This window comes from Typopeltis vanoorti, chromosome 2 (assembly GCF_054136105.1).
Source record: "Typopeltis vanoorti isolate ZY-2024b chromosome 2, IOZ_Tvanoo_1.0, whole genome shotgun sequence".
Taxonomy (NCBI): Eukaryota; Metazoa; Arthropoda; class Arachnida; order Uropygi; family Thelyphonidae; genus Typopeltis; species Typopeltis vanoorti.
In genome coordinates, this window is record NC_143550.1 from 146,618,039 (window position 1) to 146,643,114 (window position 25,076).

The 25,076-nt window shown below is 36.1% G+C and overlaps 1 protein-coding gene across 4 annotated transcripts in view; it reads right to left on the reverse strand.

The window, feature by feature from the left end:
• LOC150109506 (cytosolic 5'-nucleotidase 3A-like) overlaps nt 1-25,076 on the reverse strand; it is a 161,384-nt gene that overhangs the window by 43,942 nt on the left and 92,366 nt on the right. For all 4 annotated transcript variants that reach the window (XM_090413355.1, XM_090413375.1, XM_090413364.1 and 1 more), the window contains one exon: nt 10,708-10,797. In XM_090413355.1, coding sequence (XP_090269481.1) covers nt 10,708-10,797 — 90 coding nt within the window. The remainder of the gene's footprint in view (nt 1-10,707; nt 10,798-25,076) is intronic.

A 25,076-nucleotide genomic window follows, 5' to 3' on the forward strand; every position in this document is an offset into this window, starting at 1 on the left:
CTTGAGAGCGGATACGGTAACCACTCAGCCTATATATACATTTTGAATTACTTTCAAAGGATAATATGATATATCAAGCTTTTTTTTTTGTGAAAATATTTTGTGCACAATTAAAGACAAATGATATATATATATTGTAAAATAGAGTTGAATGACTTAAACCGAGAGTTAGGTAAAAAAAAAAAAGGGGGGTTTAATAGTAAAACACAACTAGTTTCGGCTTATAACAGCCTTCATCAGGTGACATTATAAAAGAAAAACACTAAACACCGAAGGTTAAAAAAACTATGAACAACATAGTCTCTATACATAATTAGCATGAAAACATTGTAGCTGTATTTAAAGCTGTTCTTTCGTTTGTTGCATTGTTGGGAGAGTGCGTGCTTGCAGCATCACGTGAACGGCAGTACATGATTACAGCTGAATGACTGTCTGGGAAGTTGTAGCTCAAGTTATTATTTAGATGATCAGGGTTGAGGATGATTTCCCTAGACTACAATTTTTCTCTCCAATTCATCATGGCAACGAAAGATGTTAGTAGATCAGTCCCAGCAGACTGTATGACTTGGGTTTTCATCATTAGGATCAGCCGAGAAAAGGATATGGCTTGATAAGGCACTGGCTCGCTGTCTCTTGTAAGCAACGTCCCTCATGTGTTCCTCCATACATAATTCAATAGATTTGTCCATCTGGCTAAAATAAGGAATATCACAATCACACCATATTTTGTACACACCAGGATATTTAAGATGATGATGACAAGGTTTTGGGTGACTTATTAAGGAGCGGATTTTTGGAAGTGGAGTGAACAAAGTTCTGATATTGTATTTTCTTAGAACCTTGGCTAATTTTTGTGAAACTGAACTTATGTAAGGAATAGATATATTGCTTTACATGTATTTATTTCTTCTGTGTGATGACTAAGAGGATTAAGAAGGAATTTCTCAATAATTCTTTCAGAATATCCATTAAGTATGAAAGTAGTTTTGAGATAGTTGATTTCTTTTTGAAGTTCATTTGGGTCATCAAGAAGAGAGCGAGCTCTATGTCCCAAGGTAGAAATTATTCCAAGGTTTTGGGGAAAGGAAGTGATGGAACTGACTATGAAGATATCTGTTGGTATGTGCAGGCTTTCTATACATCGAAATTTTAAGTTTACCAGAAGAGCGGGTCAGTTTTACATCTAGAAAAGGAAGGGAACTATCAGTTTCAAGATCTGCTGTGAACTTTATACTTGGATGTCGACTACTGAGTGTTCCAGGAAATCCATTAGGGAATCATGTCCATAGCTCCAAATGAGGAAAATGTCATCCACATAACGTTTCCAAACTTTAGGTGTTAAAGCAAAGGAAGAGATAGCCTTGACTTCAAAATCCTCCAAGTAAATATTTACAAGAACAGGGGATAAAGGATTACCCATCGCTAGACCATGATTTTGCGTGTATATAGTATCTTGGAATCTAAAGTAACCGGACTTGATGCAATGGGTAAGTAAGACCAACATTTTTTTGGATAACTTGTCTTTGAGTAATGTTATGACTTCGTCTGTTGGGATATTAGTGAACAAGGAAATTACGTCGAAGCTAGCCATGATTTCATCTTCATTAACTGTCACATCCTTAATGCATGAAACAAAGTCCGCTGTGTTATTGATAAAGGATGAAGACTTGCCTGAAAAACATTTGAGGTATTTTGCAAAATGTTTAGAAAGTTTATACGTCAGAGAATCAATACCTTCCACAATGGGACGTAGTGGGATGTTTTCCTAATGGATTTTTGGAACTCCATATATGCACGGAATAAGAGGATGGAGAGAGCGTAGAGAGAGGTGAACATTTCGAGACTAGCATGGATACGAATCTGGAATATTCTAACAATATATATATACAAGGTATCCCAAACTTCATGCAAGAAGTAATTTTGATAGAAAACATGGGTTTTTAATTAAAAATTGTAATTTCTTATTGATTCAAAGTATACCGCATAGGGTTATGCATGGAATAGCATATCAAGTAAATGGCCTCCATGACTTTGCTAGCACATATGTACTCTTTTGTCGAAATTTTCCATGACCGTTTTGCATAAATGTGGCTGAATTTCGTTGACACAGTGCTCAATTTCCTCCTTCAAGGCGTGGGTGGTCGTGGGCTTGTTGGCATAAACCTTAGACTTCAAAAAACCCCAAAGAAAAAAGTCCAACGGCGTTAAGTCACATGATCTGGGCGGCCAATTCTGATAACCAAAATGGGAAATTACACGACCAGGAAATGACTCATGCAGTGATTGAATTGTTTCTCGGGCTGTATGGGATGTGGCACCGGCTTGTTGAAACCACATGTCGTCCACATCCATATCTTGCAATTTAGGCCCAAAAAACTGGATTACATGTCGCAATAGCGAGCACCATTAACTGTTATTGCCTTACCAGCCGCATTTTCGAAGAACAATGGACCGATGATGCCTCCAGCCCAAAATCCGCACCAAACAGTGACACATTGTGGATGCATTTGTTTCTCAACAATCACTCATGGATTTTCTGAACCCCAAATGCGACAATTTTGTCGATTAACGAAGCCATCAAGATGAAAATGAGCCTCATCGCTGAAGATGATTTTTGTTCGAAAAATATGCATCCACTTGCGTGAATTTTGGGACACTATATATATATATATATATATATATATATATATATATATATATATATCTCATGCTGTAGCGTGTCCTTCGGATTGGGTGTGCTGTTATGGCTTATGAAACTGGTGCTACAAAATTCACGTCAGTTTGAGACAGTGATTGCATTTTTATCGATGTATGAAAGTTTTAAGAGTATATAGCACACCAGTGCTCATCTTAATTGGTCTAATGCAATTAATTGTATAATAACTTTGAATACTTTATCAATTAACGTAACCAAATCTGCGCATAGTGGGAGACAATGTGTTCGTTTTAAGATACCGTATATTAGAAAACAATAATGAAGGAGAATGCCATATTTGATGGGTATATTTGAATTACTCAAAGGAAGTAAAATTTGGGAGAGGAGGACGAGGCTTACCTCCTTCGACTACAATACTTTTGCCTATTGTAAATATGGGCAAAAAAGTTAAATTTATCAAAAATTATATATAAAAACTTGACTACCATGTCAGTTCACACTTCACGTACGCAAAACAGATGAAACCCGGAAAACAAAAACAGCAACTCATGACTACTGACGATGTTCGATTGGATTGGTTGACATAATAACCAATCACAGCCTCTAGGTGCTATTGTCTCAGAGCTCACCCAGCCTTGCCTTCTGAGTGGTTTAAAACTACTAGAACACTAAGAATTTGACCTGCTGTGCCATTTATACATCTTTTCAAAGGGCTCAAAAGGTGTATGTTGAAAGCACACCCAGGCTATAAATGCAAATGTGACGCAATGTTTATGAGTCGAAAAGTTTCCTCTTCCTGAAGCATTATATACTGTGTTTGCTTTTAGGAATCACACGAAGTCTGGAGTTTACAACGTACAGTAAGCAATTAGGGAAGTCTTTAACGGGAATAAATGCAAAAATATAATATTGGTGAAAGAAAGCCACCTTATATACCCCATTATATAATATAATGCAAAAATATAATATATATAACATCACATTACAAATGTGATGAGATGTTTATGAGTCGAAAAGTTTCCTCTTCCTGAAGCATTATATACTTCAGGAAGAGGTATATACTTCACAAAATGGTAATATTGGTGATATTACTATTCAGTGGATAAGCACCACACACCTGGAATACTCGCCCCTGATATATATATATTCCAAGAAGCAATTTGGAATCTGTAGTGAAAGTTCTAGTACTAGAAATGCATTTGGAACCGTTTGATTAATATATTCCTGTTCGTGAAATTTTTCTTCATACCTACTTTGGAAAATCGAAAGATAGGTGCATTAAAGGAAACTTCTATAGGGTCAAGTGAGACAACAGAACATTTAACTGAATGCTATTTTCAGTTTGTTTTTGTAGAAATATTTTATTTCTCATTTATGTTATTTTAAAAATGGCCATTTATTAATTTTGCATGTATTATTTGTTGTATATAATTACATGTTTAAAGTAAATATTTAAATTTTTTATGAGCTTCATTCTTTAGAACACAAGATGTTGGTGATTACTAAATAACTTAAGGAATTCACAACGTATTATTGGTATATAAATTAAAAACTTTAATATATACTTCCTATATTTCGGGAACGTCACGTTGCCATCTTAATGGGAACATAAGATTCAGAGACATGTGCAAACAGGCGCTAAAAACAGCAAATTAAGTCGAAGTGAGGAAACTACTCTTTTTCCTAAAGTCCTGATGGTGCCCCCTAGTGGGCTATATTAGGTATTCTTGGCCGTTGGGCTGAAGTTCTCAAGATGTATGTCTCCCAAATTTCGGGCAGTCTCTTGCATCCAAACTTGTTGAGGTTTGGCATGTTTCTTAGAGCTGAGGCTGATTCTATGAATAGTCTTTCAAATTTATAATTGCTGTGGTACATTACTGTAGCTTTCTTCCACTGCATTCTGTGGCGTGTATCCAGAGCATGGTCTGCAAGCCCAGAGTGGCTGTACTGGTGAAACCGGATGTAGTCCTTGTGTTCCGAAATTCTGATATTCGCTGTCCTGCCTATTTGGTTAAAGTAGGACAGCTTACAGCTGCAAGGGACCTGGTAAGTCTAGGGAAAGTGGTTGGTCTTTAGTGGAGTGGATAAGGGATGCCAATTTTCTATATGGTATATAGACGTGCGAATATCAGAATTTGGGAACACATCCGAAGAACTACATCCGATTTCACCAGTACAGCCATTCTGGGCTTGCAGACCATGCTCTGGATACACGATACAGAATACAGTGGAAGAAAGCCACAGTAATACATCGCAGCAAGTATAAATTTACAAGACTATTCATAGAATCAGTCTCAGCCCTAAGAAACATGCCAAACCTCAACAAATTTGGGAGACGTTGTTAGATCTTGAATGGGGACTCTTTCAACAAAAAAGTCATTCATTCAAGATTTAACAAGAAACAAAATTCTGAGCTAAAAATGCTTGCACTATTGGTTAAATAAGAAAAATATAAAAGAAAACATGTTACAATTATCTTAGAAAGAAGTAAAGTTGAGAAGAAAATTGTATGTCTAAATAGAATTGTATTATTAAAATTATTGATGTCTAAATTATACTGTGTAAGAATGTAAAATCTAAGTGCGAACAAAGGTTCAAAGGTTGCTAGCTAGCCACCTACGATGACGTCACAGCGCAACGGAAGCATTCGTGGAAGGCGAGCCAAACTCGCGTTCGGCAAAATGAGTGCTCTTCAAGGAGCAGAAGTGTGATGCAATCACATAGGGGCGAATAGGAGAGCACAGCGAGAGATCCTCCATTACGAAAAGAGGGCGCTAAAAAGAAGAATAAAAAGCGAGTTCACTCAGGTTTGAACCTCCGTTTTTTCTGTTCCTGTTTTCTCATGTGGACAAGCAGAGTGCTGACCAATCGACACCGCCGGAAGTATTCTCCTTCCCGGTTGCCAGCTGAAGGAGTCGGGCATGCTATACGCGAGCTGGCGGCAGACACCAAATAGGGACATCGGTAAAAGTTTACCGATGCGAATTAGCGGAATAAGTTCCTCAAAAAGGATGGCCGAGATGACGATATCGATCCAGTAGACAAGTGTATATAAACGGCAAAGCGCAAGGAATGGCGATTTCCGTCGATCGGCGTAACCTCCACGTGGACGCGACTTGATAAAGCAGAAAGACATCTGACAACAAAGGACGGACGAAAAGAAGCGTGATATCCTCTCAGGACACTGGTAAAGTACAGTAAATTCCTTATTCTTGTAACGATTAGTATTGGGGCAAAGAGAGAAGAACAGATTTCTGATAGAGAAGAAAGAGAACTTTTAAGTGACTTTTGTGCTCAGTAACGCGTTAATCTAATTATATTGGACTAGTAGTCTGAAAGCCTGAGAGTATGGAACACTTAGTTGAATGTGAATTGACCTTTGTTAGCAAGTTTTACTTAGAATTCTGAATTACCGTTTCATGATAAATATGTGCTTACTTAATCTAGAGATCAAAATTAGAGTGTTTTGATAATTAACGTGTTCCTTATAGCTCAACTAATGAATTAGAATTCTGATATGACATACATTGATATGTAAAAGTTTATTGTGTGAAATTTAGATAATTAATAAACATGTTTTTTCTATGTAAGTCTGAGTTTGTCTGAGCATGAGATTGAAATTACTTCTCACTAAAGTTCAAACCTGTGAATAAGGGGAAATTAAAGAAAGTTTAGGCCATGACTGCAATGTTGAAGTTTCTATAGGCACTTAATACTTTAATAAGATTAGGTAATACTTAAACACTGGGAAAGTTTCTTTGTACAAGAATTCTTCTGTACTAGGACTGCGGCTGCCGCAGCTTAAATAAATAAATTTTGTCAGAGTTCCAAATAGAGAAGCAGCCACAGAAAAATAAGTTAGAGATTTCAGGCTTAGTTGTACGACAAGGATTTAAAATAGAGAATTAACAACAAAGTGGCGCCACACAAGAATTTAAGATAGAACATAAAGAATAAAGAACACGAGATATAACAAAAGGCGCAGCCAGACGGAATATAACAACGTACATCTTGAGAACTTCAGCCCAACGGCCAAGAATACCTAATATAGCCTGCTAGGGGGCAGTCATCAGGATTTTAGAAAAAAACAGTAGTTTCCTCGCTTCAACCTCATTTGCTGTTTTTAATGACTGCGTGTAAGCGTCTTAATCTTATGTTCCCATGAAGATGGCAACGTGATGTTGCTGAAATATATATTAAAGTTTATTTTAATTTATATTCCATTATACGTGTTAAATTTATATTCCAGCATTCCAGTATACGGGGGTGCTTAAGGGTCAAAGCTCTATAACTGAGAGGAGACCTCCACATAGCCTTTAAAGGAATGCGGAGAACCGACAAGGGCTTCTGACCTAATGTCCAATCCTCACCTTTTCGTGGTGCACCCTGTTGGGTATCAACCTGGATACTGAACGAAAGAGGATGGGCTGGCAATTTGGGATTTAGCTGACCAAATTGTATTCTTATTGGCTTAAACCAATATAGAAAATGATGGTACAACATGACAAACTTTCATGCCGGCTGGGGCGTCACCCAGTCAAACAAGACACCCGTTGTTTTCGCCAGAGAACCAGGGCGAACAGTGAAAAGTCGCTACTGGAACAAATCTGAAAGCAAGCACACCCTCGACTCAACATCACCAAAGTTAAAGATCAGTACTATCAACATAAGAAGCCTGAATGGCAAAGAAATGGAGCTAGCTGAAGAATTAGATAAATACCAGATTGACATAATAGGGGTGACTGAAACAAAAAAGACAAAAACTGGTGAGGTCTTTATGAGCAATAAATACAAGATGTTATATTCAGGAAATGACAATCAAGGAAAAGGAGTAGCCATAGTATTCAACACAAAATACGAGGCTAATCTTGAATGGCAGGCAGTCTCAAGTAGAGTGATGTGGGCAAATATCAGAATGGGGAATTGGACAATGAGACTTATTTGTGCGTATGGTCTCACAGATGGTTCTACTAAGGTAGAAATGGAGAAATTTTTTGATGCTTTAGAAAAAGAAACTGACACAATGAAAAAGGAAAAGTTGGTCCTTGTCGGCGATCTAAATAGCAGAGTAGGAAGTGATTGTCAGACATACAAAAATATTTTGGGAAAATTTGGAGAAAAGAGCAAAGCTAATAATAATGGCAAATATCTGTTGGATTTCTGCTCAGGACATGGACTGGTTATTACTAACACCATGTTTCAACATAAAAATGTGCACAAATTCACATGGAGAGAAGAGGCTAGGAATAAGAAAAGTCTCATTGACTATGTCATTGTTGATAGTGATGTTTCTTCCCTGGTGCAGGACACCAGAGTGTACAGACGAATTGAAATTGGAAGTGATCACTATTTAGTTTTGAGCAGGATAAAATTGAATTTATATTGAAAAGAATAACATGTAAGAAAGTTTTGAAGCGAATAAAAGTTGAGCAGCTCTCAGATGTGAACTGTAGACTAAAATACACAAAGATTATTGAAGAAAAAATGAAAGACTTTGAGAAGAGGAACCAAACCTTGGAGATTCAGTGGTAAGCCTTGAAGAAAACCCTGATTGATTCAGCCAGAGAGGCATGTGATGAGGTTGTCTGCAAGGATAGAAAAATCAGAACCACATGGTGAACACAGGAAATTAAAGAGGCAGTGAAGGAAAAGAAGAAAGCATATCAAGAGTTCCTGTCAAATAAGTCAGCTTGTGCTCTTAGAGAATACAGAGACAAATGTAAGAAAGCGAAACACTGTGAAACTGGCTAAACCAAAGTCATGGGAGGTCTTGGGCAAGAAGATAGAAAATAAATATTAAGAAGGTGGCAAGATATTCTGGAGGTTGTTGAAGAATCTTAGAGATGATAAAGGTTACATAAAAAAGGGAGAAAAAGATATCCTTGAAGTATGGAGTAATTACTTCGAAAAATTGCTAAATGACACAAGCAGTGATAGCACAGCGGTAAAAAACACTCAACAGGCATACAGTCAGGAATACTTATCCATATTTGCAGTAGAAAAAGCCATCAAAGGCAGCAGGAGTAGATGATATTCGACCAGAAATGCTGAAGTCTTGCAGTGGCTGCACTACATAGTGCAGAAAGCCTGGACAGAGGGAAGAATTCCCGATGATTGGAGTAGAGTTCTAATAGTACCCATATATAAAAAGGGAAATAAAACTGAATGTGAGAGTTACAGAGGTATTTCCCTATGGAGTGTTCCTAGCAAGATCTATGCAAGTATACTTGAGAAATGGTTGAGAAGAATTGTGGAAGAAAAGCTTGGTGAAGAACAAGCTGAATTCAGGCCAAATAGAGGCTGTCAGGATCAGGTCTTCACTTTACGACAAATAGTAGAGAAAGCATGGGAATATAACAAAGATCTGTACTTAGGTTTTGTCAATCTGGAATAAAGGCATATGACAAGGTGCCAAGAGAGAAGCTATTCAATACGCAACAGTTCTATGGTGTCAATGGGGCATTATATCGAGCAATACTTAGTCTTTATTTGAGTTGTAAGTCAGCAGTTAGAATGGAAGGAAGTATCGGAAGATGGTTTAATGTTAAATCTGGTGTGAGACAAGGATGTACATTATCCCCTCTGTTATTCATTATCTATATGAATCACATTATGAAAGAAATTGGTATTAAACATTATATCAGAATTGGAGATGTTAATGTCAGCTCTTTGCTTTATGCGGACGATGTTATACTTCTAAATAAATCCGCGACAAGTTTGCAAGATTCCCTGACTAAATTGAATAACTGTTGTAATAGGAATGTCAGTATTAAAAAGACAAAGACAATGAAAATAGGTAGCATTGTTGAAAATGTCAACTATGTTGTGAACTGGGAACAAGTAAAACATTTCAGCCACTTAGGTACTATTTTTATTGAAGACGGTAAATTAAATATGGAAATAGACAACAGAATCAACAAAGCTGGTATGGTAGGCAATCAACTGAATAAATTCATATGGAATGAGAGAGAAATTAGTCGAAACACTAAATTAGCTTTATACAAGACAGTGTTCAAACCAGTTGTAACTTATGGATCTGAGAGCTGGGTCAGAAGTAAAACACTTGACCAAAGACTAGAGACTGCAGATATGAGAGTCCTGAGAAAGATTAAAGGCGTGAACAAATGGCATCAATGGCAATATCATATTAAAAACGAGGATATTAGGAAAGAACTTGACATTGTCAGCATCCAGGAATGCGTTAGAGAGCTAATCTCAGGTGGTATGGTCACTTAAACAGAATGGGCGAGGAAAAATTAGCAAAACAAGTGTTCTCTGCCAGGTTATCAGGAAAACGACCCAGAGGAAGACCAAGATATAGGTGGATTGATACGGTACAAAGTGCCTTAGACGATAGAAATATAAGATCTGATAATGTTGGAGTCTTGATAAGTAACAGACTGATTTGGAGGAAGATTGCAGATAGGAAGTTAGTAATGATATAAATTTATCATGTAGTACTATCATATCCTGTACGCCCCTTGAAGGCACATGTCAGGAATTTGATGATGATGTATACGTTGTGAATTTCTCAAGTAATTTAGTAATCATGTGCAATCAATGTATAAGCTTTTCGGGAAGAACAAGATGTTGGTGCTGAAGTCAATGCACTAGCATGGATACAAATCTGGAATATTCTAACAAAAAAATTAAAATTAAATATATTGTTATTTTACTCTATGAAGATTTTTTAAATATAGGCTGGACATAAGTGGGAAATAACATACATGGAGCAGTTCAAGCTCATATTAAAGTATAACAATCTCACATAATATAACAAATTGGTGCAGCCGATGGATGTAAGAACCTCTCATTTCAGTATTTCACTAACCCTGTTATGCAATGATTCATTTTTGTCCTTGAACTGTGTGATAATAACATCTTTGTAGGAAGCTTCTAACAACCTTTAATACCATCTAAGTATATGAACGGTATGAACATGACTTGCCTACTTTGAGTGAATGATTCCTTCCCCTCTCTACCTAGGCTTATTGCCCCCAATACAATTTTCATTTTTCCAAGTATTCCTTTAATAATTAACATTTGTATACCTGAATGCAGCATTGGATGATTCCACCATTGTATGTAGGTCAGACCTTTTTATTCCACTCTCTAACAAACTAGAATGGGCTTTTTCATACCTAAAAGTATATAAATTATTAAAGTAAAAAATGTTTTTACATTTTTCTAAATTATTAAAGATTTAATCTAATAAATCAGTATATCACAATATTCAGCATTTATTACTGAATATTGCAATATGCTGTGAAAAATGTTTTTAAAATCTTTAATGATAACCATTACAAAATATATAGTTAACTTTTTTTTTTCAAGGGCTAGTTGAGATCATGGCAACATGTACTCAAAATAGTGATTATCTTAAAAAAAAAAAAAGAATTTTTAATAGTAGTGAATTCAATATCCTCCAGTATGTAAATATGTGTATAATCAATATTCAGGAAAGAACTACCCACCCTATGACTTAGCAAGAAACTTACATGAATACTTCTAACAAAAAGCTGTTCTGATAGAAATGGAACAGTCAGAGGTTACTAAGCTGATCTAGATTTTATCATCTTTCTCTGTATCACAAACAAAGAGCAGATTATGTACCTCATATTATCAAAAACTGGCCACTTTTATTATACAAGTGTCTGTTTTGCGACCTGATCATAAGCACAAACAGAACAAATGCTCTGAACTTCAGCCATTTGGCTCATATTATTAATAATTGCCTATTTCCATATTTAATTTGCATCTTCACTAAAAACTGTGTCTAAATAAGTGAAATGATTTACTTGTTCTACAGGTTCTCCACATTCAGGATGAATTTGATGTTTTCAATATTCAAAGCTCTTTTCATTGCTGATTTTCATACCAAAACAGTTATTGCAGCAGTTACTTAATTTAGTCAGGGAATCTAACTTGAATAAATGTTGTAATAAATTTGATATGAAAATCAGCAATAAAAAGAATGAAAATAGGTATGAACATTGAAAACATCAACTCCATCCTGAATGGAGAACCTATAGAACAAATAAATCACTTCTGCTATTTTGGAAAAATGTTAATGAAGATGGCAAATTAAATATGGGAATAGATGGCAGAATTAGCAAAGCTGGCATGGTAGGAAGTCAACTGAATAAATATATCTGGAATAAAAGAGAAATTAATGATGACATTAAATTATAGTATACAAGACAGTGTTCAAACCAATTTTAACTTATGGATCTGAAAGCTTGGTTAGAAATTAAACACTGGACCAAAGACTGAAGACCAGAGATATTGAGAGTTCTGAGAAATATTAGGATAGTGAACAGATAGCACCAATAACTGTATCATATTAAAAATCCAAATATTAGGAAAGAACTTCACATTGTTAGCATTTGGGAAAGTGTTAGTAGAGCTAATCTCAAGTGGTACTGTCACTTGAACAGAATTGGAGAGGAAAGATTAGCAAAACAAATTTTCTTTGCCAGGCTGGCAGAAAAAAGACCGAGAGGAAGACAGAGATCTAAGCGGATTGATACAGCAAAAAAGCCCTCTTCTTCTTTAAGTGCTATTTCCTAACAGAGTTCAATGACCACCTTTGCAAATTTACTTCTGTGTTTAGTGGATCTGATTAACAGCTGTGTTCAGTTTAGTCCAGTTTTTTTTTTTTTTTATACTGTCTAGCCATAATATTTTTCTTCTTCTTCTTCTTCCAGGTTTTCTCTTTGTGTTGATTTTACCTTCCAGTATTACCTGAAGAATGTTATATTTATGGTCTCCCATTAGATGTCCTAAGTAGACAGTTTTTCTTCTCTTCATGATATTAATTCTCGATTTTTATTTAATGTTCTGGGTCAAAGCTGTATAACTGAGAAAAGACCTCCACATAGCCTTTAAAGGAATGTGGAGAACCAACCAGGGCTTCTGACCTAATGTCCAATCCTCACCTTAATGTGGTGCACCCTGCTGGGTATCTACCTGGATACTGAACGAAAGAGGATGGGCTGGCAATTTGGGATTTAGCCGACTAAATTGTATTCCTAATGGTTAAACCAAAATACAAAATGATGGTACAACATGACAAAATTTCATGCCAGCTGAGGCATCGCCAGATTAAACAAGCACCCCGTTATTTTCGCCAGGGAACTAGGGCAAACAGCGAAAAGTCAGCTACTGGAACAAATCTGAAAGAACACCCCAACTCAATATCACCAAAGTTAAAGATCAGTACTATCAACATAAGAAGCCTGAATGGCAAAGAAAGCTAACGGAGGAATTAGATAAGTACCAGATCGACATAATAGGGTGAGATCTTTCTGAGCAATAAATACAAAATGTTATATTCAGAAAATGACAAACAAGGAAAAGAAGGAGTAGCCATAGTATTCAACACAAAATACGAGGCTAATCTTCTTGAATGGCAGCCAGTGTCAAGTAGAGTGATTTCGGTAAATATCAGAATGGGGAATTGGACAATGAGACTTATTTGTGCCTATGGTCCCACAGAAGGTTCTACTAAGGTAGAAGTGGAGAAATTTTTTGAGACTCTAGAGAAAGCTACTGATACAATGAAAAAGGAAAAGTGGGTCCTAGTTGGGGATCTAAATAGCAGAGTAGGAAGTGATTGTCAGACATACAAAAATATTTTGGGAAAATTTGGAGAAAAGAGCAAAGCTAATAATAATGGCAAATACCTGTTGGATTTCTGCTCAGGACATGGACTGGTTATTACTAACACCATGTTCCAACATAAAAATGTTGCACAAATTCATACGGAGAGAGGCAAGGAATAAGAAAAGTCTCATTGACTATGTTATTGTTGATGGTGATGTTTTCTCCCTGGTGCAGGACACCAGAGTGTACAGAGGATTTGAAATTGGAAGTGATCACTATTTAGTCTTTAGCAGGATAAAATTGAATTTCATATTGAAAAGAATGACAGGTAAGAAAGTTTTAAAGCAAATAAAAGTTGAGCAGCTCTCAGATGTGAACTGTACACTAAAATACACAAAGATTATTGAAGGAAAAAATGAAAGAGTTTGAGAACAGCAACCAAACCTTGGAGATTCAGTGGCAAGCCTTGAAGAAAACCATGATCGATTTAGCTAGAGAGGCATGTGGTGAAGTTGTCTGCAAGGATAGAAAAATTAGAACTCCATGGTGGACACAGGAAGTTAAAGAGGCAATGAAGGAAAAGAAGAAAGCATGTCAAAAGTTCCTGTCAAATAAGTCAGCTTGTACTCTTAGAGAATACAGAGACAAATGTACGAAAGCTAAACAGTGTGTAAAACTAGCTAAACAAAAGTCATGGGTGGACTTTGGCAAGAACATAGAAAATGAATATCAAAAAGGTGGTAAGATATTCTGAAGGTTGTTGAAGAAGCATAGAAATGGAGGAAAGAGTGCTGTAAAAGGAGTGATAGATGATAAAGGTGAAATGAAAATGGGAGAAAAAGGTATCCTTGAAGTATGGAGTAATTACTTTGAAAATTTGCTAAATGAAACAAGCAGTCATGACAGTACAGTGATAAGAAACACTGACCAGGCATGCAGTCAAGAATATATATCCATATTTGAAGTAGAAAAAGTCATCAAAGGCTTGAAATGTGGAAAGGCAGAAGGAGTAGATGATATTCGACCAGAAATGCTGAAGTATTGTGGTATAAAAGTCTTACAGTGGCTGCACTGCATAGTTCAGAATGCCTGGACAGGGAGATGAATTCCCAATGATTGGAGTACAGCTCTCATAGTACCTATATATAAAAAGGGAAATAAAACTGAATGTGAGAATTACAGAGGTATTTCCCTACTGAGTGTTCCTGGTAAGATATATGAAAGTATACTTGAGAAACGGTTGAGAAGAATTGTGGAAGAAAAGCTTGGTGAAGAACAAGCTGGATTCAGGTCAAATAGAGGCTGTCAGGATCAGGTCTTCACTTTACGACAAATAGTGGAGAAATCATGGGAATATAACAAATATCTGTATTTAAGTTTTGTCGATTTGGAAAGGGCATATGACAAGGTGCCTAGAGAGAAGCTATTCAATATGCTACAGTTATATGGTATCAATGGGGCATTATATCAAGCAATACTTAGTCTTTATTTGAGTTGTAAGTCAGCAGTTAGAATTGAAGGAAGTACAGGAAGATCGTTTAATGTTAAATCTGGTGTGAGACAAGGATGTACATTATCCCCTCTGTTATTCATTATCTATATGGATCACATTATGAACGAAAGTGGTATTAAACATGATATCAGAATTGGAGATGTTAATGTCAGCTCTTTGCTTTATGCGGACGATGCTATACTTCTAAATAAATCCGCTACAAATCTGCAAGATTCTCTGACTAAATTGAATAACTGTTGTAATAGATATGGTATGAAGGTCAGCAATAAATAGACAAAGACAATGAAAATAGGCAGAATCATTGAAAATGTCAACTGTGTTGTGAATGGAGAACCTGTGGAACAAGTAAAACATTTAAGCTACTTAGACATGATTTTTAGTGAAGATGGTAAATTAATATGGAAATAGATAACAGAATCAACAAAGCTGGTATGGCAGGAAGTCAATTGAATAAATTCATATGGAATAAGAGAGAAATTAGTCGGAACACTAAATTAGCTGTATACAAGACAGTGTTCAAACCAGTTTTAACTTATGGATCTGAGACTGGACCAAAGATTAGAGACCACAGATATGAGAGTCCTGAGAAAGATTAGAGGCGTGAACAGATGGCATCAATGGCAATACCATATTGAAAACGATAATATCAGGCAAGAACTTGACATTGTCAGCATCCAGGAATGCGTTAGCAGAGCTAATCTCAGGTGGTATGGTCACTTAAACAGAATGGGCGAGGAAAGATTTGCAAAACAAGTGTTCTCTGCCAGGTTATCAGGAAAACGACCCAGAGGAAGACCAAGATATAGGTGGATTGATACGGTACAAAGTGCCTTAGACGATAGAAATATACGATCTGGTAATGTTGAAGTCTTGACAAGTAACAGACTGATTTGGAGGAAAATTGTAGATAGGAAGTTAGTAATGATGTATATTTTTCATGTAGTACTATCATATCCTGTACACCCCTTGAGGGTACATGGCAGGAATTTGATGATGTTCTCGGTACCTCTTCATTCATTTTTTCTGTCCATGGGGATCTTGAGCATCTTCTAAATATTCACATTTCGAAGGCTTTTTTTTTTATTATTATTTATTGTATTTGTCTTTAATGTTCATGTTTCAACTCAATATAGTAAACTTGACCAATAAGTAACTTTCTCATGCAATGCTATCATAATATCCTGTATATCTCTGAGGGAACAAGTGAGGAATTGGATGATGATGATAGTAATAGTGAGAAGCTTTAATCTTCTGCCGAACCAACTGTAGTAGGCAAATGCATTCTATAAACAATTATAATTATGCATACTCAAACAATAGCAAATTATTTTAAGCAATTTTGAAAAACTAATTTTGCTGGCCTCAACAAAATATCACGTTTATTTTAGTTATTACTAAGTTCTGGCACAGATTTATTAGATGAAATGAGTTTATATGTGAAGTCCAGCACAAATTAAAATGATGGATATTTGGGCTTTTTGGCAGAGTATCTTATTATCTAGAAAGCTTTTTCACTTGGTTACAAATTAAATTAAACCTGCCAAGAAATTTTATTCTTATTTAATTCTTTATTCAAGTGTAAACAAAGTTCGCATGCGAAATATCTTCATGATCAGGGTACTTGTATATAGAAGCTGATGACTTCACATCGCATCAATTGCCTGAGAATCCCATAATGCAAAGCATAAATGAAAAATTTCTACTTCTCTAAAATACAGAAAATTTTAATAAGATGATATACCTCCTTAATACTTGCATATGGGAAATATATTAATTCTGCATTAATTCAACCTTGGTATCTTTCTGGATCTGGCTCCCACTTATGAGACATTAATACAGGTTGACTGGCTTGGTAGTGATCCTTCCCATAATGCACAGCATTAGACATCCAAGAGTGTTTTGCATTATGGGGTACTGAGACAACTGATGTGAAGTAATCACCCTCTATAAAGAAATAACCTGGTCATGAAGATACTTCACACACAAACTGTTTGCTTACACTTAGATAAAGGATTAAACAAGAATAATTTCTTGGCAGATTTAATTTAATCTTATTAGCAACAGGATGATCGTAATTCTTGTAGATAGGCTTATACGTTGGTAACACATGAGTATTAAATTATTTAAGGAATTTACAATGTATACTGGAATATTAATTAAAAGAAACTTTAATAAATACCTCCTATATTTCAGCAATGTCATATTGCCATCTGTCATAGTTGTATATTCCTTCATGGGAACATACAACTATGACATGTGCACGCAGGCATCACAAAAAGTAAACTAAGCAGAAGGGATAAAACTACTGTTGTTCCCAGAGCCCTGTCCACTAGCAGGCTATATTGGGTTCTCTCGGCTATTGGGCTGAAGTTCTCAAGATGCAAGCTTCCCAAATTTGGGGCAGTCTCTTGCACCCAAATTTATTGAAGTTTGGAAAGTTTTTTTTTTTTTTAGAACTGAGGATGATTCCATGAATAATCTTTCGTATTTAAATTTGCTGTGGTGTATTAACGTGGCTTTCTTCCAGAGTATTCTGTGGTGGTATCCACAGCATGGTCTGCAAGCCCAGAGTGGCTGTACTGGTGAAACCGGATGTGCTCTTTGCATTCTGAAATCATGACATTTGTGGCCTGCGTGTTTGGCCAAAGTAGGACAGTTTACAGCTGCAAGGGACCTGGTATATCCCAAGTAGGTCTATGGGAAGTCTTAAGTGGAGCAGATAAGGGATGCCAATTTTTTATATGGTTTGTAACAAGAAGTCAGGTCATATTTTTTTAAGATTTTTTAACTTTTCAGAGGTGCCCCGGATATAGGGAATGGTGATGGATTTAGTGTAATCTTTGTTATGAAAGGATGGAGGGGGTAACTGGTTTTAATATTTTGGGGATTTTTGGGGGGTTGTAACCATTGGCTAAGAAAGTGTAAGGATGTGGTTTAGTTCAGTGGTCAGGGTATTGTCATCTGAACAGATTGATTTTGTTCTGTTATATAGGTGCTTTTATAACCCCATATTGTTGTGACAGTGGGGAGGGGGAATTGCTGATGGAATGTATCTGCCTGTATGGGTGTGTTTTCTGTAAATAGAGAAAACTAAGGATCCATCAGGTTGCCGAATGATTACAGTGTCTAGGAAAGGGAGACTGTTGTTTTCCTTTTTTTCTAAGAGGAACTGGATTCTGGGATACACTCCACCCCTTCTTAACACACACTGTTTAAGTGTGTGTTAAGAGGGGGTGGAGCGTATCTGAGCGACGTGGCCAAATAGTGAACATATCATCATCATAGCGAAGCTAAACAGTGGGTTTTTGTGGAGCTGAGTTTAAAGCTTTCTCTAAAAAGTCTCCATAAAGAAGTTGGCCAGGGGTGGGGAGAGTGGTGAACCCATGGCTGTCCCCTCTATCTGTTTGTACGAAATGTTATATTCAGGCAATAACAATCAGAGAAAAGAAGGAGCAGCTATAGTATTCAAAACTAAATAAGAGGCTAATCTTCTTGAATGGCAGGCAACATCAAGTAGAGTGATGGGCAAATATCAGGATGGGGAACTGGACAATGAAACTTATCTGTGCCTGTCCCATAGAAGTTCAACTAAGGTAGAAGTGGAGGAATTTTTTGAGGCTTTAGAGAAAACAACTGACACAATGAAAAGGGGAAAGCTAGTCCATGTTGGGGATCTAAATAGCAGAGTAGGAAATGATTGTCAGACATGCAAAAATATTTTGGGAAAATTTGCAGTAAAGAGAAAAGCTAATAATAATGGCAAATACCTGTTGGATTTCTGCTGAGGACATGGACTGGTTATTACTAGCACAATGTTCCAACATAAATATGTGGACAAATTCGCATGGAGAGAAGAGGCAAGGAATAAGAAAAACCTCATTGATTATGCTATTGTTGATAGTGATATTTTCTTTCCCTGGTGCAGGACACCAGAGTGTACAGAGGATTTGAAAATGGAAGTGATCACCATTTAGTCTTGAGCAGGATAAAATTGAATTTCACATTGAAAAGAATAACATGTAAGAAAGTTTTAAAGCGAATAAAAGTTGAGCAGCTCTCAGATGTGAACTGTAGACTAAAATACACAAAGATAATTGAAGAAAAAATGAAAGAGTTTGAGAAGAGGAACAAAACCTTGGAGATTCAGTGGCAAGACTTGAAGAAAACCCTGATTGATTCAGCCAGAGAGGCATATGGTGAGGTTGTCTGCAAGGATAGAAAAATCAGAACTCCATGGTGGATACAGGAAGTTAAAGAGGCGGTGAAAGAAAAGAAGAAAGCATATCAAAAGTTCCTGCCAAATAAATCAACTTGTGCTCTTAGAGAATGGAGACAAATGTAAGAAAGCTAAACACTGTGTAAAACTAGCTAAACAAAAGTCATGGAAGATTAATAAGAACATAGAAAATAAATATCAAGAAGGTGGCAAAATATTCTGGAGGCAGTTGAAAAGGCTCAGAAATGGAGGAAAGTATGCTGTAAAAGGAATTAGAGATGATAAAGGTGAGATGAAAACTGGAGAAAAAGATATCCTTGATGTATGCAGCAACTACTTCGAAAAATTGCTAAATGAGACAAGCAGTGACAGCACAGTGGTAAAAAACATTCAACAGGAATGCAATCAGGAATACATATCCATACTTGAAGTAGAAAAAACCACCAAAAGCCTGAAATGTAGAAAGGCAGCTGGAGTAGATGATATTCAACCAGAAATGCTGAAGTATGGAGGTATAAAATCTTACAGTGGCTGCACAGCATAGTTCAGAAAGCCTGGACAGAGGGTCAAATTCCAGATGATTAGAGTATAGCTCTCATAGTACCCATATATAAAAGGGAAATAAAAGTGAATGTGAGAATTTATGCAAGTATATTTGAGAAACGTTTGAGAAGGATTGTGGAAGAGAAGCTTGGTTCAGGAAAATAGAGGCTGTCAGGATCAGAGTTTCAGTTTACAAAAAATAGTTGAGAAATCATGGAAATATAACAAAGATCTGTATTTAAGTTTTATAGATCTGGAAAGGACATATGACATAGTTAAAATTGGTTCGAACACTGTCCTGTATACAGCTAATTTAGTTTTGACTAATTTCTCTTATTCCATATAAATTTATTCAGTTGACTTCGTACCATACTAGCTTTGTTGATTCTTTTGTCTATTTCCATGTTTAGTTTACCATCTTCACTAAAAATCATGCCTAGTAGCCGAAATATTTTACTTGTTCTATAGGTTTTCTGTTCACAATTCTGTTGATATTTTCGATGCTTCTGCCTATTTTCACTGTTTTTGTCTTGTTAAATGCTGACCTTCATACCAAATCTATTACAAAGTTATTCAATTTAGGCAGGGAATCTTGCAAACTTGAACCATAAAATAAAGAGCTGAGATTAACATCTCCAATTTTGATATCAGGTTTAATGCTGCTTTCCTTCATAATGTGATCCATAGAGATAATGAATAACAGAGGGGATAATGTACATCCTTGTCTGACACCAGATTTAACATTCAACCATCTTTCTGTACTTCCTTCAATTCTAACTGCTGACTTACAACTCAAATAAATACTAAGTATTGCTTGATATAATATCCCATTGACACCATACAAATGTTGCATTTTGAATAGCTTTTCTCTTGGCACCTTATCATATGCCACTTGGTTAAAAAAGTACAAACTATGGTAAAGGATTAAGCCAAGTATATAATTCTTGGTATCTCTAAATTATAATATAACTAAGTGTAAAAATTTCCAACAGCTATCTCTAATTCACAGCATTTTAATAATAAGGTGTGACACCTTTTGGCTATTTGCTGGTTCCCACTGATGAGACCTCAATAAAGGTTGAAACGATCTGAGTAATGACCCTTCTCATAATGCATAGCATTATACATATCCATAAGGATAGTGCTTTGCATTATGGGATACTAAGGCAAGTGATGTGAAGTAATCAGCTTCTATATACAAGTTGCCCCAGTCCTGAAAATATTTCAGGCGCAAACTTTGTTTGCTTACATTTGGATAAAAGATTAAGCCAAGTATATAATTTCTAACAAATATGAATGAAGAAACGGAAGTATTGTGCAGTAGAACGAGAGGTTTGTGAGTCTATGGGAGTGACAGAGAGTGAAATTGTCGAAATGCAAGATTTGATGAAACAATTGTTGAAAATGAAAAATGAAATAAGGAACTTGCAGAGCGATATGAGATGTTTAATGGAAACTAATGAAAGTGTGCAAAATAATAGAATGAAAGGGAAAAAAAAGGGTAAAAGAGGTGATGAGTGACTCCAAGATAGTAGTGCACGGAGATTCCATAGGATCTGCTATCCAGAAGGGAGAATGAACAGGATAATTTCTTGCTAATTTTCAAGAGAACTAGTGGTGGTGGTTGTGGGATCAAATGATTTAAGTGGCCATAAGAAGTATGTAAGGTGAATATCAGGAGGTTATTGAGAAGAGTGAAAGAAAACAGTGTAGTGGGAAAATTGTCAGTGTATTGATGAGGTATGACAAGAATGAGTTGAGACAGATAGCTGGAATCATGAATGGATGCTAGCAGAGCTGTGTGAGAAGAAGGGAGTACAGTTTGTGGATGTATGGCTTTGAGAGAAGAATGAAATTATTCAGGCATGATGGGTTGCATTTAAGTGGCTTTGGGATGAGTGTACTGGAGAAAGTGTTGCTAGATGGAAGTACAGTGTGTATGTGTGTTGCATGCAAGAGATCAAAAGTAAGAGATGAAGTAAAAGATCAAGAGAATGGTATGGAAGAGTACTTGACAGGAGTACTTGGCAGTGGAAATGATGGTAGTGTGAAAGAATAAGAGAGAATGGGAACACAAGAGAAACAGGAAAACTAGGGCAGCCCAGGTGGACAGGGAGACATGGCATAGGGAGAGTGGATGTTGAAAGTAGCAGAGAATGTGTGTATGGAGATGGAGTATATTGCAATGTGGGTGGGGAAGTTAAGATTGAGCAGATATGTGACAAGTGGTGATAAAGGTGATTGGGCAAGGGCAGGTTATGGTGGGGAAATTGCAACCAACCAGTGGCTTGGATAGGACTTGTTATAGACCTAAAAATGAACTGCTGTGTTTGTTTAAAAAATGCCATAAGTATCAAAGATAAAGAGGATGAATGGTTTCAGTGATTTGAGTTTATTCACCCTAAAATCATTGGAATAAGTGAAACATGGTTGAATGAAATTATTGTAACAGGAATAGAAATGGAAGGATACAGTATTTTTCATGAGGATAGAAGGGGCAAGAAGGGAGGGGGAATGTTCCTCATGATAGCATGGGAATTAAGTCCACATTAGGTAGACATGAAAAAGGGAAATAGTGGCAGTGGTTATGAGGCAGTGTTGTGTAACATGGAAGTTGAGAGGAAGACATATTTAGTTGGATGTTGCTATAGTCCAGAAATGGTTGTGATGAAGAAATGTATAAACAACCTGGATTAGTGAACAAAGGAAGAGTAATTATTATGGGCAACTTTAATTATGGCAGTATAGATTGGAATGAAGAAACAGCATTTGGGAATAAGGAAAATGAATTTGAGTTCTTGAGAGATCCATCTCAAGCAGAATATAAAAGGAGGGCACACGAGAATCGAGAGTTTTAGATCTGATCATATCATCAGAGGATGTAATTGTGAGTAGGATTTCACACTTTCCTCCAGTTAGTGAGAGTGATCATGAAGTGATCACCATATGCAGACTTCGGTGAGGAAAGGATATATGTCGAATTATAAGGCTGGTGATTATGACAAGCTTAGGTGACAGCTTGAAGCTATAGCATGGAATGAAGAGTTGAGTGGTAAGGAAATAAATGCTGCTTGGGAAATGACAAAGAAATACATAACAGCATCAATGTGTGAATGCATTCCAAAGGCCAAAAGGCAGAATAAGGTAGGTGTAAAATGGATGAATGAGGGGATTTAGCAAGAAATCTAAGAAGATACTTTTGGAGACAGTACAAGATGAATAATGGAAATAGTCAGTTTCATGAAGATTATAAAGAACAAGCCAGGAGAGTCACTCACAGTTAATAAGAAAAACAAAAGTGCAGCATGAGCAGAAATTGGCAAATCAAGTGAAGAAAAACCCTAGAGTTTTTTTTTTTTTTTTAGATATGTGGCAAGTAGAAAGAATGATCATAGTAAGATGATGTTAATGAATGAAAATGGTAGAATGGTAACTATTTAATTATTAATTGACTTAAGGAATTCACAACGTACAATAGAATATAATTAAATTAAACTTTAATATATATTTCCAATATTTCGGCAACGTTACGTTGCCATTTTCAAAGGAACTTACAATAAAGACGTGTGCACACACACAGTAAATGAGGCCTCATTTACTGTGTGTAGTGCCTGTGTGCACACGTCTTTATTGTAAGTTCCTTTGAAAATGGCAACATGACGTTGCCGAAATATTGGAAATATATATTAAAGTTTAATTTAATTATATTCTATTGTACATTGTGAATTCCTTAAGTCAATTAATAATTATGTATAACCAGCGAATAACTGCTGCAGAAGACATTGTTGAGATATTCAGTGATCAATTCATAAAGGTATTTTTCTTCCTATCAGGGTGGCATCATGAACTCAAGTGTAAAGGACATAGGAGAGGGTGGCTTAATTTAGAGTGAGCAGGAGGTATTTGAGGAAATAAACTATGTCATTATGGCAATAGGATTTCAGGACATATCACCACATGTCTTAAGGGCATGTTCCAGGAAATTGGCAGTAGCATTGGCATGATTGTAAAGATGTAAATGGCATGCTTGTTTAATAAATCTTACAACAGAACATGTTCCAAGAGAGTGGAAAGGTAACATTTTTCCACAGCATAAGGTGGTGATAAGGCTGTGGCTTCAAATTATAGGCCAATCTGCATATCTGGATCCTTTCTTTTAGTGTTGCACAGTGATCAGCATTCATTTTAGAAATTATGGACTTTACATCAGCAGTGTAATACACTGATAATAATGATCCATGATATGCGAATTGAAACATTTGTAATTTATCTATCTTAATTTTTCAACTGTACAGTTACCTCTCAATAAATGTATTCAAATCCTACTGCACAGCCACAGACATAACATTGTTCAGTCATGTGATTCAATTCTTGCTTCCTCTCACATTTGCACCCATTAACAATTGTTTCATTTACTACTCTCCTTATAGCCAATACGACTATTTGTTGTCCTGCTGGTAAACACTTGCAACATTTTGCATATTCTGCAAAGTATATCATGGAATATCTATACAAGTAATATCTACTAAGCCTCTATTTTTCAATGCTCTTCAAACTTTCCATGTAGCATGCCTTTCCACCTGCCACTTGATCATCTTTCTTCCATGTGTATTAGCCAATCTCTGCCTCCAACTCTTTCAAATTCTCATGCTTTTCATTTCGCTCTGTAGTCATTTTGTACTCTGAGAAGCTTCATACTTTCAAAACCTAGTCACACTCGCTGCACTTTCAGTCACATCTTACATCAGCAAACCCACATTCAGTGTTCACATGCACTCCATTTGCACAACTTACATTTATTACCACTTCAAAAAGGTAGTGACATTTCAAAACATACAAAATTTCAGCCTTCTACCATGATTCCAACATAAAGCATACATCCTGCAAACTAGATAACATTCATATATGTAAGAAGAACTATGAAACTATAGAATAATATTATAGCTTCAACTACCTCTTGGAATTTTGATACAAAATGCTGTTGCTCACATCCAAACGCAAAACACACTCAGAAGCAAAAATGACTAACTCCAGCTTTATTTTCTTAGAATGATATGACTGCCACTGCCAAAGCATTAAGGCCAATTGCAAACATAATGAACCAATTTCTCTTCCTTTTCATATCCTCTATTTCTGTGCTCTGAAAAGTTTCATCCTCAGTTTTCCCTAAGGACAACATCTCAATTTTAAAAAACAAGACTCCTTCTTTCTTCCCCCATACACAGCACTAATGCAATCGGATTTGCAATTTCTTGTGCACGAGATTGTTAAAAAAAAAAAGAAAAAAAGTTAGCACTACATGAAATGATTCATCCATATTGCCACAAGCTGACTCAGCAGTGCACTGTTTAAAAGACAAAACCAAGCTTTCATTATTCCTGTAGCAGTTTTGAACCTCCTTAGTTCTCTTTGGAGACCAGAAACAGGATAAATCTATATAACTCATGTTATACAGTTTACATGTTTGATATCAGGTTCAAAACTATTATTTTGAAGAAAGAGTCCTAATAGGCTTTTTGGAAGTTTTTTTTTTTCCACTTGGT